The sequence below is a fragment of the Choloepus didactylus genome, chromosome 23, assembly GCF_015220235.1.
Source record: "Choloepus didactylus isolate mChoDid1 chromosome 23, mChoDid1.pri, whole genome shotgun sequence".
Taxonomy (NCBI): domain Eukaryota; kingdom Metazoa; phylum Chordata; class Mammalia; order Pilosa; family Megalonychidae; genus Choloepus; species Choloepus didactylus.
The window spans coordinates 2,364,344-2,381,496 of NC_051329.1; the positions used below are offsets into that span (position 1 = coordinate 2,364,344).

At 44.7% G+C, this 17,153-nt stretch overlaps 1 protein-coding gene across 6 annotated transcripts in view; it reads left to right on the forward strand.

Annotated features, from left to right (window-relative positions):
* RIMBP2 (RIMS binding protein 2) overlaps positions 1-17,153 on the forward strand; it is a 220,841-nt gene that overhangs the window by 167,826 nt on the left and 35,862 nt on the right. For 5 of the 6 annotated variants that reach the window (XM_037817066.1, XM_037817067.1, XM_037817069.1 and 2 more), the window contains exons 16-18: positions 2,956-3,073; positions 8,764-8,945; positions 9,273-9,441. In XM_037817066.1, the coding sequence (XP_037672994.1) occupies positions 2,956-3,073; positions 8,764-8,945; positions 9,273-9,441 (469 nt within the window). Of the gene's footprint in view, positions 1-747; positions 1,468-2,955; positions 3,074-8,763; positions 8,946-9,272; positions 9,442-17,153 lie in introns of all 6 variants that reach the window. The other variant, XM_037817065.1, reaches the window with a different exon arrangement.

Sequence of the window (17,153 nt, forward strand, 5' to 3'; positions counted from 1 at the left end):
GCTTGGGACAAGGCAGTTTTCAGACAGTGGAGGGTGTGGAGGGCTATTCCTGGTAGATGGAACAGTGGAGACCTGGGTCTCCTCTTCGGGACCCCACAGCCCAAGGGCTGGAGGAGGGACTCGCAGACAAGCAGTCCCTCCTGGACACTGGCTGAGCCTCTGCTGCGTGCCAGGCACTCTCCTGGGGCTTGCGATACGGTGCTAGTGGCCAGGCTGCCATCCTCACGGGGCTTATGTTTCAGCCAGGGAGACAAGCGGTGTGAGTAAAAGTCAAAACTAAAAGGCAGGCAGCATTTCCAGTAAGAAAATCAAGAGAGCCACATGTGGGGGGGTTCTGGGGTCGGGGCCTCTGCCCTGGGAGTCATCTCCAGTCCCTTCAGCCTCCAGGCAGCTGCACCCCTATCTTGCCAGGTCCCAGAGACCCCCTGGCACTCTTGACTTTTGGGGTCCAGGTGAGTCCTCCCAGCCTTGAGACCCCGAGCCCAGGCCCCTGGCCCAGCCCCCAGGCCTGCGCTGCCTCGTGCCTTCTTGGTTTAAGCACACGGCTGGGTCCCCAGCAGAGCCCCTGACCACCCCTGTGTGTGCCCTGACACACCTCATCCCGGCACCGTCCGTTTCACCCGCCTGTGTCCACCCTCAAGGCCTTGAGACTAATTCTGTCTGTTTTCTTTCCTTCCCTTTGGCCCACATTCTGTCCGACCCCACACTGGGTTTCTGCACCGTTTTGTAACATGCCACCCCTGTAAGGAGTGCTCTAAGAATAAGACCACTGAAGGAGCTTTCTTGGAACAGCTCGAGTTTCCCCAACAGACCCACCACAGTAAGAAACTTTTCAGTATTCCTGAAGTAGCGGAAGAGGACGGGGAGCCGTGCGAGCTCTTGCACAAGCAGAGCATAGGGCACTACTCCAGGGCCAGGGCTGTGCTGGCCAAAGACCCCCGGCCCGGCTGGCCCTGCCAGGGGGACGAGGCCCCACAGGGCTCCTGGCCCCCCACCAGACACAGGGGCCCGGGGATCACCCTCCCCGTGGACGACTTCGTCCTCGAAGACAGAGGTGCTAGGTTCAGCCGCTCGGCCACCAGAAGCCCAGACAGTGGCCTCGACTGCGGGAGTGAGGAAGACGAGCTGCGATTCAGTTTCAGAACCACAGCCTCCAAACGCAGCCCCGGCCCTACTCAGTGTCCCTGCAGCAGGAACCTGAGACCCCTGCTCGCCCGGCGGCGAACCCTGACCCGACAGAGCAGCATCGAGGAAGATTTTGGGGACCAAGTGGCCCCCAGTGACAATGTCAGGAGTGATGAAGCCCAGCCCTGCCAGGAGCAGCCCAGCCCTGGGAAGTATGGCTGGGATGAGCCCACGGGTCACGAAGATTTTCGGGGTGTCTGGAGGAAAAGCATAAAAATGCCCGACAGTAGGGTAACTGTCCGCCACGCAGAACCATCTCCCCGAGTGGCAGAAAGCCCTTTGGTGTGTGAAGTAAACTTCCTTCTCACATCCGCTTGCCAAACCAATCTGTTCTCATTCTTTCATTCCCTTTTCTTTTCCCCTCTCTTCTTTTTCATTTGGGGCCCATCCCCGGGGACTCGCCCTGCTGGCTCTTTAGTTTTCCATGCGTTTTTGATTTATAAGTCCCTTTGCTTCCCAATCTTTTAACCATGCTGGAGATCTCCTTACTTTGCTTTCCAACAATGATTTTTTCCCCACAGAACTGATGATTTTGCTGCTTTAATTAAAGGACAACTGAATCTAAATTTTAATTAAGGGTTAGCTGAACTACGATTATCCGAAAGTTTGGCAACACTTTTTGCTTTTTCAAAATGATTCCTAGAAGTTTTATTTAATGAACAGGACTGTTGAAGTTTAGTTGTTGTTATTTTTTTGTTTATTTGTCTTTGGCTTCCATCCTTACCTTAAAAAAAAAACAGGACAATTGAAGAAATCCATTTTTGCATATTGTTTCCAAAGTTTTTTTTCCCCCATTTCCTTTCTGCTCCATGATTTTCCAAACGAATCTCCCATCATCAGCCTTTGGATGTCGCTCTGGGTGCAGCCCCCTGCCCTGCTGTCCGGACTCCTGGTTGGCCTGGAGAGAGGGCTTCATTCAGGGCTCCATTCGTCTCCTCCCGGCCCTCCTTCCACATTCGCTCCATTGCGCTCCACCGCGCTCCACCTTCCAGCGAGCCCAGGGCACACGGCAACGTGGTGCCAGGCCCTCGGGGCTGAGCTGCGTCCCTGTGCGGCCCCACGAGGGAGCCAGGGCTGAGCGCTCGGTTCCTGGAACCCCGTTCCCACCGCTCGACCCCATGTCCGCGAGAAGGCCCCTCGCTTGGACCAGTCACCCATCTGCTGAACATTCTGTTTTGATCCCCTTTACCTGAGCCTACCCTTAGAGTAAATTAGAGGCGCACGTACCCAGAAAGGGGAACCCTTCAAGGTGGCCCTAAAACGTTGCTGGTGTCTTCAAACTGGGCCAGGGCATCGGTGTGACTGTTAAGGTGGACAACGGGGCAGAAACCTCCACCTCTCTGAGTGGACACTGGGCAGCAGCTCCCCGCCTCCCCCACCCCCAGTTGTGCGGCACAGGAGCCGGGGGCTGCGCCGGGCCTGGGTAAGTGCACTGGGGCCAAAGGTGCGCTGGGGCCGGGCACTGTACCAAGGCCACCGCCACAGTGGCTTGAAGGTTTGGCTGCGGCAGTGGCCGTGACAAAACGTTCCCCAAGGGCGTTCTTTTTTGCTCCCCTCAACTCATGGGTCAAAAAGTAGCTCTGATGTAGGAAGTGGGGTACCTGGGGGGACCAGCTTTTTCTTTCCCAGGTCCTTCAGCTAACCTTTCAGTTAAAAGCTAAGTTTAGTTGCCTTTAGAGCTTCTGCTTCTGACTTGACTGGATTTTGCTGATGTTCTTGAGCTCCGTGGCTGGCCGACTGATGATGTCGTTGTCGTTGTCTTGTCTTTAGATTTTAGGGAACCCGGCGTCTGCAGGACGGGCCGGCAGGCCGGAGCACATGGGCCGGAAGTTTCCTCAGGGCAGTGCTGGCTCCCAGAGGCCCTGGCCGGGGCTGGCCCCACCCATCGGTCAGTGGCCTGCTTGCTGGGGGACGCTTTTCTGTCTCTTCTGACCACACAGCAGGGGGGCTGCTTGGTCCCCCATCTACACAGAAAATAATCTTAGCAATCATGGTTTCAAGTACATGCAGAAAACTCACAATTATTCATGGCAAAAAGGCAGGGAAAGCACAAAAATATATAAAAGCTATTCACAAGTACCTTCAAAATAGCACATTGGCTTTTTTTTGTTAATTTTAATTTTTTTATCATATTTTTTGTTGTAAAATATAACATATATACATGAAAGTGATAACTTTCCAAGTGCAATTTAACAAGTAGTTAGCAAATTTCAAAGAATATTATAGTTATAATTCAACAGTTTCAGTTATTTCCTTGTTATGAAATCTAACATATATAAAAAAGGTAATATCTTTCAAAGTATGCTTTAACAAGTAGATATATAGGAAATTTCTAAAGTTATTGTAAGTTATAGTACCATAGTTTCAGTTATTTCTTTATTGTGAAATCTCACATATATACAAAAAGCTATAGCTTTCAAATTACCATTTAACAAGTACCTGTAGAAAAACTTTCAAAGGCATTTGTTCTAGTTGTTGCTATGGGTTACATTTCCACCATTTAAATTCTTTCCTTCCAGCTATTCTAGTACCCTAGCAACTAAGAAATAGAAAATTATACAAAGATTCAGTATTCATAATCCTTTGTTAAATTCCATCTTGTCTGTTACCGCCCCTTCATCTAGTTTAATCACTTTCCTGTCTAGGCAGTGACCACCCTAACTTGTTCATGTTGAAAAGGGGTGTGAGCTGTATAAGCAAAGGGGACACATCTAGTTGATGTTCTTGAAGACGTTATTGCCTCTGGGTTTTGGGACTTGGCTGGCAAAGGAGTTCTCTGGAGGATTTAAGTTTCTGAAGAATCAATTTAGTGAGTGAAACTTTTATAGAGTCCTAGATAGGGATCTGGGTATTCTTTAGGGTTTGGGGGACTACTGTTGACTTGGGCTTATCGTACTGTGGTCATCTGGCATATCTGGCATATCTGGGTGAAACTTTCATGGGAGTAACCTCCAGGACAGTCTCTTGACCCTATTTGAATTCTCTCAGCCACTGAAACCTTATTTCGTTGCCTTTCTTTTCCCCCTTTTGGTCAAAAAGGCATTCTCAATCTATCGATGCCAGGGGTCAGGCTCATTTCCAGAATCCATGTCCCACATCGCCAGGAAGGCTCATTCATCTTGGGGGGTCCTGTCCCACGTCGGGGGGAGGGTGATGAATTTATTTGCAGAGTTAGGCTCAGAGAGAGAAAGTCCACATTTGAGCAACGTTCTCTGGAGGTGACTCCTAGGCATAATTACAGGTGAGCTTAGCCTCCCCTTTACAACCATAAGTTTCACCCGAGCAAGCCTCAATATCGAGGGCTTGACTTATAAAGCAGGGGGTTCCTAAGTTCATATAGCATGTGTTATATCCACGATAATCCATCCATACCTCACATTATCATCATTCAATTGTACAATCCTCATCACTTTCCATTTTAAACACTTCTCATGAACCAAAACATCTTGCAGCTGTTGTCAGCCCCCCAATTATTTGTCCCTAGTATTTGTGTAATACTAGTACGGTATTCCTATTAATTATAGTCTCTAGTAAGCAATAGGTGGATTTTTCCCATATGCCATTCTGTTGTCAGCTCTCTGTACTAATGTCTTACCTTAGAAGTATATCATGCAAGCATCTATCTGTATTTGTGGTGCTGCTCTGTGGGAAACAGGCCTTTAAACAACCCCTTTCAATCCTATTCACTTCAATATGGCTCTGATACTTATAATCCCATTAACAATCATCACCCCATCCATTCCCATACCTTTAAATTCACCCTCATTAACATATCTGAACATATTAGATTGTCATTCCCCTCACTAGCCACACTAGCTACTGTCTATCTCTACGTCCCCAATATACTTACATTTTAAGATACTGATTTTACACTGTTCAGGGAGTTCATAGTAGTGCTAACATACAATATCTCTCCTTTTGCTTCTGAGTTATTTCACTCAGCATTGTATCTTCAAGGTTCATCCATGTTGCCATGTGTTTCACGAGATCGTTCCTTCTTACTGCTGCATAGTATTCCATCGTATGTATTTACCACAATTTATTTATCCACTTCTCTGTTGAAGGACACTTGTATTGTTTCCATCTCTTGGCAACTATGTACAACACTGCTATGGACATCAGTGTACAAATGCTTGTTCATGTCACTGCTTTCAGATCTCCTGGATATATACCGAGAAGTGCAATTGCCAGATCATAGGATAACTCGATATCTAGTTTTCTGAGAAACTGCCAAACTGTCTTCCACAGTGGCTGAACCATTATACAGTCCCACCAACAGTGAACAAAAGTTCCAATTTCTCCACATCCTCTCCAGCATTTGTAGTTTCCTGTTTGTTTAATGGCAGCCATTCTAATTGGTGTGAGAGGATATCTCATTGTGGTCTTAATTTGCATCTCCCTAATAGCTAGTGAAGATGAACATTTTTTCATGTGATTTTTAGCCATCTGTATTTCCTCTTTGGAGAAATGTCTTTTCATATCTTTTGCCCATTTCATAATTTGGCTGTTTGTACTGTTGTCACTGAGTTGTAGGATTTCTTTATAAATGCAAGATATCAGTCTCTTATCAGATACATTGTTTCCAAGTACTTTCTCCCATTGCGTTGGCTGCCTCTTCACCGTTTTGACAAATTCCTTTGATGTATAGAAGCTTTTGATTTTGAGGAATTCCCATTTATCTATCTTTTCTTTTGTTGTTTGTACTTTGGGTGTCAGGTCTAAGAAGCGGCCTCCTAACACTAGGTCCTGAAGATGTTTCCCTGCATTGTCTTCCAGGAGTTTTATGGTGCTATTTCTTATACTGAGGTCTTTGATCCATTGAGTTAATTTTTGTGTAGGGTGTGAGGCAGGGGCCCTCTTTCATTCTTTGTATGTGGATATCCAGCTCTCCCAGCCCCATTTTTTGTTCTGTCCCGATTAGCATATTGGCATATTAATATCAGCCTTCTTCCCACTGTTTTTTTTTTTTCTCTTTTCCTGGGGAGTCTCCACAATGCGAGCCTTGAAGGGCTGTCAGTGCCCGTCTCTCTGCCCCGAGCTCGTAGTCTCACGAGATGCTCGTGGTGTCACAAGCGTAAGAAACAGTAGGAAGACACTGACACAGGGACAGTGACGGTTCCGAATGGCTAGATCAGCCCTGAATAATGGAGCATTATCTGTAAGCACAAAGCATGTGGGCAGCGGGCAAAAGCCACGAGAACCCCATGGGGCAGGAGCCTCCCCTGGCTCGCCATGGCTGCCTTCCGGCCATGGTCATCGTCCGCCTTTCCACGTCCGTCCTCTTGATGACTCCTTGGAATTCGGCCGGCCGTGCTGAAAGCTGTGGATTTCGTCTCTCTGGCCAGCCCACCAGGATGGGATGTGCGGCTGTGGGTGAGGTGGGAGTAGGTCCATTGCTGGAATTCATCATGACAGAAGCAATTCCAAAAAGTATTATGCACAAGATAATGGACCCTAGAGGTCAGTACAAGCGAGCTGGCCTTTTATGAACACACACACACTGTGCTCACACTCACATAAAACAGGTGGAGCAGGACGGCTGAAACAGACGAGAGCCCAGCATCTCATTCCACAGTTCAGGGCTCTCTCAGATAGTCTAGACACCGAGTAACACGGTTCTAATCACGTTCAGGTAGTCGAGGTTTTCTTTCAGATCAACTCAAAATGAAGGAAGACTTCATAAAACAAAACTTATCATCCAAAATTGTCTTTCTTCTTCCAAACCCTTCTCTTCCTAATACAACACAAAAAGTTTCCCTTTCCATCTTTTAGTTTTTGGAATGTTTCTATTTTTATCAGTAAATATTATGTGAAATGTTAACAGTCCTTTCAAAACAGTATTTTCTGGAAACTGAAAAATAACAAAATATACACAGTGAGACTTGGTGAGCATTGGTGTCATGTATTACAGATCAACCAGCAGGGTTATCTTATCTATAAGTTGGCTCTAAATTACTTTCGCATTTTCTAAACCTCTTGCCCCAGCTCCCCAGTCTTCACTCACTCTGTGTGTCACTCCCTGTTTCATAGCCTGAGAGCCTGAACAGGTGCTCCTGGTGTTTACATTAGATGACCCTCGGGGGAGACTTCCATCTTTGAAAAATGAGGTGGGGAAAAGGCCAGTCTGCCTGTTCAAGATCCTTTTCTTCCAATACCATTGGAATTGGTTTTTAAGTCTTTATTTGATTTTAACTTTAATGGATAAAGACTAAAAGCAGTGCTCATTAAATTAACTGGTGCTACTCACATAACCAAGTGATTAACATGGGCACCAAGGCTGGGCGTGAAGAGCTGTTGTGGGCCCCACCTCTGAGAGGGAAAGTTAATAAAAGATCAAGTCATAGCGCTTCAAATCACCAACTCTTCATGAAAGTCCAGGAGAGGACATCCATGCACCCATTATCAGAGGGCCTCAGACAACCCTTTGGTTGGAATTTCCGTAAAAATTCCCAAGTCTGCATACATGTCTTAACTTGAGTGAGACACTTGGTAAATTAGTAGGAAAGAGAGTAATTTGCATTAACACCCTAACAAAGAAAAAGCCTTTAATAATGTAATTAAAAAAAGCATTAAAAAAACAAATCTATGATAGATTTGCTTTAATCATGTCTGACTTTTTATCACAGTTATATTTGCAAACAACCCAAGAAACCACATAAGGCATAATTAAAATTAAATACTTTATACCTACATACCATATACAATACATACACATATATAAGCACCTGTTATCAAAAGAAAGCAAAAGTGAAATGGGTCCACCCCCGACCCAGGCAGCAGTGATTCGGGGGCATGATCCTGGGAAACCTCTGGCCAGTGACATTTAAACCAACGGAGTGACTTCCTCTAGTTCTCATTTAGTTAGCAATATTTTTCTTGTTAAAATATCTGTAATTAATATTTTAGAAAATTGCAGCTTCCAAAAACATCAGTTTTCAGAGGCATTAAGCCTGCAGATCATATATTTTCTAATGACATTTTAATTATTGTCCCCACAATTAAATAAAAATAATGTCCTTTAAATATCCTCTGGGTTTCCGAAACTAAAATTAATATGCCCTTCATTATTTAAAAAGGCAGAAATTATATAGCTCCACAACTAATAAATTGCAAATAATATAATTAGCATAAGGAAGGTGTCTGAACCTGGATGGGTCTCCTTTCTTCCTAACTGTTGGGCATTGCATTTATTGAGCTATTGGCCTGTCACATGAAAAGGCCCCCCAAAAAAATAAAGTCCCACAGTTTACAGCCGGTTACTACGTAATAACTGGCTGTAAAAATCACCTCCATTTCCCCCCTCCCTCATCCCATCCTCCTTCCCTGTCCCGCACTCTCCCCCTCCTGCCCCCCTCCCCTGCCCCCCCCAGACCTGCCCCTCCGGTGGGGTCCTGGGAGGCCGCTGCTGGACACAGAGACGCGCTGCAGCTCTGGGATGGCTGTTTCCCTCTCAAGCCCGGCTCTGCCCACACCTGCTTTCCATGCCCACCACATATTAAGCCAGATATTTAAAGGGACGAAAATGAAAGGGCCCCGCCACCCACCTGGGAGGCTAACCCAGCGCCCCGTCCTTCCCAGACGGCGGAGCCCGGGACCGCCTCTCCCCAGACCCCGACGAGGAGTCGGAGACAGACCCCGGTGCCGAGGAGCTCCCGGCCCGGATCTTCGTGGCTCTCTTTGACTACGACCCACTCACCATGTCCCCGAATCCCGATGCTGCAGAAGAGGAGCTCCCCTTCAAGGAAGGGCAGATCATCAAGGTAGGAGACGGCGGCCGGGGTCAGGCCTGGGGGGCCTCGCTGGGCTGCTGCCCGGGCTGACCACGGGGGCCGCTCAGCCAGCACTGCCGCTGCCGTGACACTGGGCGCAGGGCCAAGGCCCCTGGGTGGCTTCTGGGCCTCCAGAGACGTCCTTCAGCAGCTCTAAGGGGAGCCTCCACTGCCTGCCCCCACCCCAGATTCTTCTAGCTCCCTCTGCTGTGGAAAGACCACCACAAACACTGGACTTGGCCATGTATGGACTCTGGTGCAGGAGGCGTAGGCGGGCAGGGGCAGCCACGCTGCATTGCTCTCCTCCTGTCATTCTAGGTTTACGGGGACAAAGACGCTGACGGCTTCTACCGCGGGGAAACCTGCGCCAGGCTGGGCCTCATCCCCTGTAACATGGTCTCTGAGATCCAGGCCGACGACGAGGAGATGATGGAGCAGCTTCTGAGACAGGGATTTCTCCCACTGAACACGCCTGTGGAGAAAATAGGTAAGCAGAGACCCTGCCCAGCCCCAAGACGGGGCCCGGGGATGGGACCACCCAGCGCAGAGCGGGCGGCCACACCATGCAGAGCCAATTCTGTGCCACCGGCCTCTGGAAAGTAACCGTCAAAACCACCAACCAGCACAGCCCAGCTCACTTTATGGGCACCCACACCTGGATATTTAGGAAAACAAAGATTACCTGGCGGGAGGGAAAGTGCAGCCTCGTGTGCTAAAAATCTTCCTACTTGGGAAGCAAGTGATTACCTTTTTGATAATGTAGTTTGAACCTTATCCTGCCTATAACAAGTTTAAAAGGAGGGTGGGTGGTGCTACACCTTTCCTTCTTCAGGGGAATTTTGTCTTCACCTTTTAATTCGGGTAGCTGCTAAGCCGCTTCATTTATCTTGAACCAGTCTGCACACATAAGTGAGCAAACAGCAGAACTATTTGCAGTGAGTTTTAAGCAAAATTACATTGATGATCATTATTTAATTTTTTTCCCATGGAAAATCTCATTAAAAAGGCCTCTACTTTTTCTAACAAACTGTGGGGAAAAGGGCTAGTTTTATGTCATTCATATTTCAGGTTTTAATAGATTAAAACAGATTAAAGTTTAAATCAGATCTCATACACAAAATTCAAGGTTCAGAGAACATGTGTAATTTTAACAATAATCACAAAATGAAATAAACCATTTAAGTCTGTTTTGAGATAAATAAATTCATTGTCTTAAGTTAAAGTCCATCTCTAAAAGTCAACGTCAGTACGACTCTGTTGCCCACGTGAAATCTCTGAGCCTGATGGCCCCAAGCCCCTCACGCCGTCTCCCCTTCTCCTGCTCTGTTGTCCCCTCCTGAAGTCAAGGCCGACCTCACAAAGTCGCAGGTCTGCTAAAAAATGGCAGCTTGATTTACGTTGTCAGCTGCGGTCAGTGTCTTTATATTCTGTTCTGTTTTTCTAAACGTGGCCAGTTGAGGGGACTGTGCATGGACATCTACTTGCCCCTTGAGCACTAATAAATGTGTTGAGGAAAGCACTGGACTCCGTTGGCAGGCAGGTCCAAGATGGGGGGACAGGGGGTGAGGGTCTGAAGCCATCTAATTAGCTCCCCCCACCCCAGTAGTTTTCATCCATACATCCTCCTGTCTCTTCGGTCTCCTTATGCCATTTACTCCAATAAGTGATGTAATGTAATGTAATGTAATATGACATAATGGAACATTTGAACAATCTCTTTAAAGATGTGTTTCTTCCCTTCACTGCCTGCCCCCCATTGTGCATTCTAGCAGTCACCTGGATCATAACTTTCCATATTGCTTCAAATAGAAATTTCTCCATGGCAGCCTGTATTATTATACATTTACTCTCCTTCCAGGAACAAATTTGGCATGTAAATAGTATATGTGTGATAAATGTGAAAGACATTTTTACTTACTTTTAATTGCACTAAAGGATAACAGACTGCCTAAAATAGTAATGTATTGTGGGGTTATAGAATATATAAAAGAAAAATGTATGAAAATAATAGCAAACTGATGGGAAGGAGGAATTGGGAGTATATAGTAGTGATCCTTATTCTACATGCAAAGTGGTATAATATTATTTGAAGGTAGATGTGATTATTTTAAATTGTATATGGTAAACTCTAGGGCAACCACTAAACAATGAATGAAAGTTTAAATAACCTCATAGTGGAGAAAACAAAGAATTTTAAAAATTGCTAAATTTAAAAGCAGGCAGAAAAGAGGGAGAACGGTACAAAAAACAGAAAAAGCACATGCTATATCTAATGGTAGCTTTTAATCCAACCATTTAAATAATTACATTAGATGTAAATGGATTAAAGCCTGAGATCATCATAATGGATAAAAAAGCAATACCCCACTATATGCTGTCTACAATATACCCACCATAAATAAAAGGAATAGACAGTTGGAAAGTAAAAGTATATAAAAAATACCATTGCAAATGTTATTTTAAAAAATTGGAGCTGTTATATTAAATATCAGACAAAGTAGGCTTCAGAACAAGAAATATTTCCAGGGATGAAGAGGGGTATTACTGATTGCTAAAGAGGCCGATTCATTAAGAAGACGTAATGATTCTACATGTTTGTGCACTGATTAACAGAGCTTTGAAATACAAGAAGCAAAGATGTGAGAGGAGAGATGGGCAAATCCTACCATTATAGCTGGATATTTTGATTTTGACATTTTTCTCTCAATACTCAAACAAGTAGACAGAAGATCAGTACAGATACAGAAGATCAACACTAAAAGAGCATTATCAGCCAACTTGACCAAATTGAAATTCATAAAACACTAAACCAAAATAAAGGCAGAATATACATTCATTACAAGTTTACATGGAACAGTCATCAAAATGGACCATATTCTGGGACCATAAAACAAATCTCACAAATTTTAAAGAATTAAAATCATATGAAGTATTTTTTCTGACTAAAAAGGAACGTAACAAGAAATCAATAACATAAAGATTTCTGGCAAATCCTCCCGAATATTTGGAAATTAAATAACCCACTTTTAGATAATGCATGTCTCAACAAGAAAATCACACAGAAAATTAGAAAATATTTGAATTGAATGAAAATAAAAATGTAACATCAACATTTGGGAAACCCAGTTAAAGCAATGCACAGAGAAAAATTTATAGCATTAAACCCTTATATTAGAAAAGAAGAAAGTTCTCAAACTAATGATCTTCTACCTTACATACCAGAAAAAGAACAGATTAAATGCAAAACTAAAAAAGGAAGGAAATAATAAAGAGCAGAAATCAATGAAGCTGAAACCAGAAAAATAATAGAGAAAAAAAAAAAAAGAAACCCAAAACTGGTTCTTTGAAAAGAGTGATAAAATTGGTAATTCTCTAATCTAAGAAAAAAAGAAACTCAAATCACCAATATCAGGAATGAAAGAGAGGCCATTACTACAGACTCTACAGAGCTTAAAGGGTTAATGAGGGACTATTACAAAGAAGTTTATGCCCATAAATTTGACAACTTAGATGAAATGCAAGAATTCCTTAAAAAACCACAACTGTCAAAGGAGAAATAAATAACATGTATAGTCCTAAATAAATGTATTAAATAAATTTAATTCTTATGTAAAAACCTTCAAAAAAAGGAAACTCCAGGCAGAGAAGGCTTCATTGGTGAATTCTATTAAACATTTAAGGAAGAAATAATATGAGAAAATAGAAGAAGAAGAAGGCTTCCCAGCTCATCCTTTAAGGCCATTATTAGGCTGAATCCAAAGCTTCACAAAAACATGTGCCAATGCCCCTCATGGGCTCAGCTGAAAAAATCCTCATCAAAATAGTAGAAAATCAAATCCAGCTACACACACACACACACACACACACACACACACACACACACACACAGCTGAGCCAAATAGGGTTTCTCCTGGTAATGGGTTGATTCAACATTCAAAAATCAATGTAATTCACCATATCAACAGATAGAGATCAACGGTATGACTTCTCAACATATAGAGAGAAAGTATTTGAGAGGGGCCCTGCCCTGATCAGGATGGTGGAAGGAGATGTTTCAGGGCTTCGTCCCCCAGAGAAGCTTTGAACAACCAGCAAGAACTGAAAGAAGCACTTTCCCAAAGCTCTAGAAATCAGTTAAAGGGCTGCAGTAACAGGGCGAGTGGTGATTTGAGAAAAAGGCCACTGAAAGCAGTTGGATCTTGCAGTGCCCTGGCCGGCCCCTCCCGGACCCCAGCCAGCTTGGCGTGGAGCCACCCGGCATGCCCAGTGTGGATCCCTGGGCCTGGTTCCACAGGGAGCAGTGATCCTAGTGCACACGCTGGGAGCGTGTAGGTCTAGGCCAGTCTGCTGGCAGCCTGAGGCACTGAATGAGGACACTTCACAGGCTCACTTTCCCATAGCTTGCCCTGCAGTAGAAGGTGCCTCACAAAGCTGTCCTACAGAACGCAGTGGGACACCACAAGTGGCTGCCTGGGGCAAGGGGCTCCTGGCTGCAGGACACACAGTGTAGCACCTGGACCTGAGGAAATTGTTTCCTAGGGAGAGGGGGCATTCAAAACTGTGTACAGAGAAACTAAGATGGCAGCTAGCTGAGACAGGGTGAAAAAAACGCCTCCATGAAAAACACTAGCTAAAAACCAGAAAGTGACCTAGAATACCGGTTACAGCAATGCACCAGCTGGACGAGGGCTCCTAGTTCCAGAGGGGCTGTACACTTGGTGAAACCGGGAGTTGGCATTCTGAAACGAGTGAGTAAGCTGGCTGGAAGACCCACAGCCGCACGGCGGGCTGGGGAAGCCAGGGTTCAGCATTTGGAGAACAGCTGGCTCTTTAAAAAAAAAAAAAGGGAAAAACCCAGGAGCGGCTGCAGTTGTGGGAGTGGGAACCACGCAGTAGAACACAGCAAGAGGGGGCTGGGCCGGCCTCTCGGTGTCTGGCCTGGAAGATAGCCCACTGCAGATACCCTCAGGGCCAGGGGAGTGGAGGGGAGAGTCGGAAGCAGAAAGAAACCCCGCGGCTAGCAGCTGGCTCCCCGGAGGGCTGGATAAACTTCTGGCCGGGGCTGTGCCCACAGCCCAGAGCCCTGCCAGTTGTCCCGGAGCTGGGAAGGAGGAACTGTGCGAGGAGGGGGGTGTGGAGATGCCCCATTCGGCCATCTTTGCATCAGGCTGAAAGCACCCCGGCATGGCACAGCGGCCTGGGGCTTCCCTTGAGGGACGGCGTGCACTGGTGACATAGCACAGCCTTCCCTCAGCTGAGCTCCTGGAGGATTGCGGCCGGATGGGGGGACCCGCTCGGAGAACCCAGGGAAACTACTCCAAGTCCGGTGGTTTGTGGGACAGCAAGAGAGAGGGTCTGGGGCTGAAATGAAATGAAGGCTTAGACTCTTGAGGCGGCCTTGAATCTCCGGGAACCTGGAGGATTTGAATATTAAAGCTGCCTCCATCCCTGCCCACCCATACACACGCCCCACATTCAGGGCGGACGGCTCCAGCAACACACCCAAACTGAGTTCTCCGACTGAACCCCACAAGAATCATTTCCCCACACACCGCGGGAACAAGGTTGAGAACTGACTTGAGGGGTTTAGGTGACTCGCAGACGTCATCTGCTGGTTAGTTAGAGAAAGTGTACACCACCAAACTGTGTTTCTGAAAAATTAGATAGGTATTTTTTTTTACAACTTGAAAGAACCCTATCAAGCAAAGCAAATGCCAAGAGGCCAAAAACAACAGAAAATATTAATGCATATGATAAAACCAGATGATATGGAGAATCCAACTCCAAACACACGAATCAAGTTATCAGAAGAGACAACGTACCTGGCACAATTAATCAAACTACAATCAAGGAACAAAAACATGGCAAAGGATTTAAAGGACATCAAGAAGACCATGGCCCAGGATATAAAGCGACATAAAGAAGACCCTAGAAGAGCATAAAGAAGACATTGCAAGAGTAAATAAAAAAATAGAAGATCTTATGGAAATAATAATTTGGCCAAATTAAAGACTCTGGATATTCATAATACAAGACCAGAGGAAGCTGAACAACGTTTCAGTGTCCTAGAAGTCCACCGAACAGAAAATGGAACAAAAGAAAGAATGGAGAAAAAATCAAAAATATCAAAACGGATCTCAGGGATACAACAGATAAAATAAAACATCCAAACTTAAGACTCATTGGTGTGAGAAGGGTAAAGGTCTAGAAGGAGTATTCAAAAAAATTGCTGGGGAAAACTTCCCAAACCTTATATACAATATAAATACACAAAGCATAAATGCCCAGCGAACTCCAAATAGAATAAATCCAAATAACACCCCCCCCCAAGACATATTCTGATCAGACTCTCAAATACTGAAGAGAAGGAGCAAGTTCTGAAAGTGGCAAGAGAAAAGCAATTCACCACATACAAGGGAAACAACATAGACTAAGTTGTGACTACTCAGCGGCCACCACGGAGGCGAGAAGGCAGTGGCATGACATATTTAAAATCCCCAGAAAAATTTCCAACCAAGAATACTTTATCCAGCAAAACTCTCCTTCAAATTTGAGGGAGAGCTTACATTTTTCACAGACAAACAAATGCTGAGAGACTTTGTTGATGAAAGACCTGCCCTACTTCAGATTCTGAGGGGAGCCCTGCTGGCGGAGAGACAGGGAAAGGAGAAAGAAATATAGAGAATTTTAACAGACATATATAGTACCTGACATCCAAAATCACCAGGACACTCACTTTTCTCTAGTGATCACAGACCTTTCTCCAGAAGGGACCATAAGCTGGGACATAAAACAAGCCTCAAGAAATTAAAAAAAAAAAAAAATTGAATATACTCAAAGAACATTCTCCAACCACAATGGAATACAAACAGAAGTCAATCATTTTTGAACTGTAATTCCACTAGTTACTTCCTACATGATATAAAATACACAAACTCTAAGGACAAATCAGTGGTTTTGAACTCAATGTAAAATATGTAATTTTAGACAACTATATAAAGGTGGGGGGAATGGAGGAGTATAGGAACATAGTTTATGTGTCCTATTGAAGTGAAGGTGGTATCAAAGAAAAACAAGATTGATATGGATTTAAGAGGTTAATTTTAAGCCCCGCAGTAAACACAAAGAGATTATCAGAGAATATAACCATAGAGATGAAAAGTAGAGTTTGGATTAAGAGAAATGGGGGAAGGGGCAATGGGGAGTTAAGAAATGAGTGTAGGGTTGTTGTTTGAGGTGAAGGGAAATTTCTAGTAATGGATGGTGGGAAAGAACATTACAACATTCTAAACATGATTAATCCCACTAATGAAAGGCTAGGGAGGGGTTGGAATGGGAAGATTTAGGCTGTATATATGTTTCCACAACTGGAAAAAAAAAAGACAGTCTAACTAGATGACAATTGAATGCTAAGGATGAACTTGTATGGGGCTGGAGGATAGAGGACAGGTGGCTCAAAGGGACACAGTTGAGACATAAGGAAAAGGAAATATAGAATGTAAGCTTTGTATCATTGTTGAATCTCTTGTACTTCTTAGCTGCGCTTAATGGGATTGCATAAAAGAATGTTCTTGTTCATGGGAAGTGTATACATGAATTATAGTGTATGCTCAAGGATTTGTGCAGCTAACTCTCATATGTTCAGAAGACAGAGCAATAGATGATGGATGATAGGGAGGGAAAGAAATAGCAATGTGACAGCATGTTAAAGTTGGTGGATTGAGCTATCGGGGGAGGGGGGTCAGGGTATGGTGGAATTCTGTGTATGGGGCTAGTATTGTTTTTGCAGCTGTTCATATAACTTTGAATTTATTTAAAAAAAAAAAAACTGTGTACACAGAGGAATTCCTGGGACCACATGCATGCCCAGATAAGACCTATGTGTAGACAGGACCAGGGTAGACCCAACTCTTTGGCCTGGGGCTATTCTCTAAGCTCATTGTTTAACAAGCTCTGAAGAAAGGCACTCACACAGGTCAATCTGCAAAGACTGGGAAAGAGGTTTCTTTTTTATTCCTTCTGCAAAGACTGGGATGGGGGTTTCTTTTAATTTCTTTTTTTGTTGATGTTGTTGCTAACCAACGGCATTCAAGGAAAGTTCTGTCATAACACTAACCGGCTAAAAGAGGTTTCAAGGAACAGATACTACCGAGTCTAAATTCCAGTAATAACACCTTAAAATATCAAAATGTCCAGGTT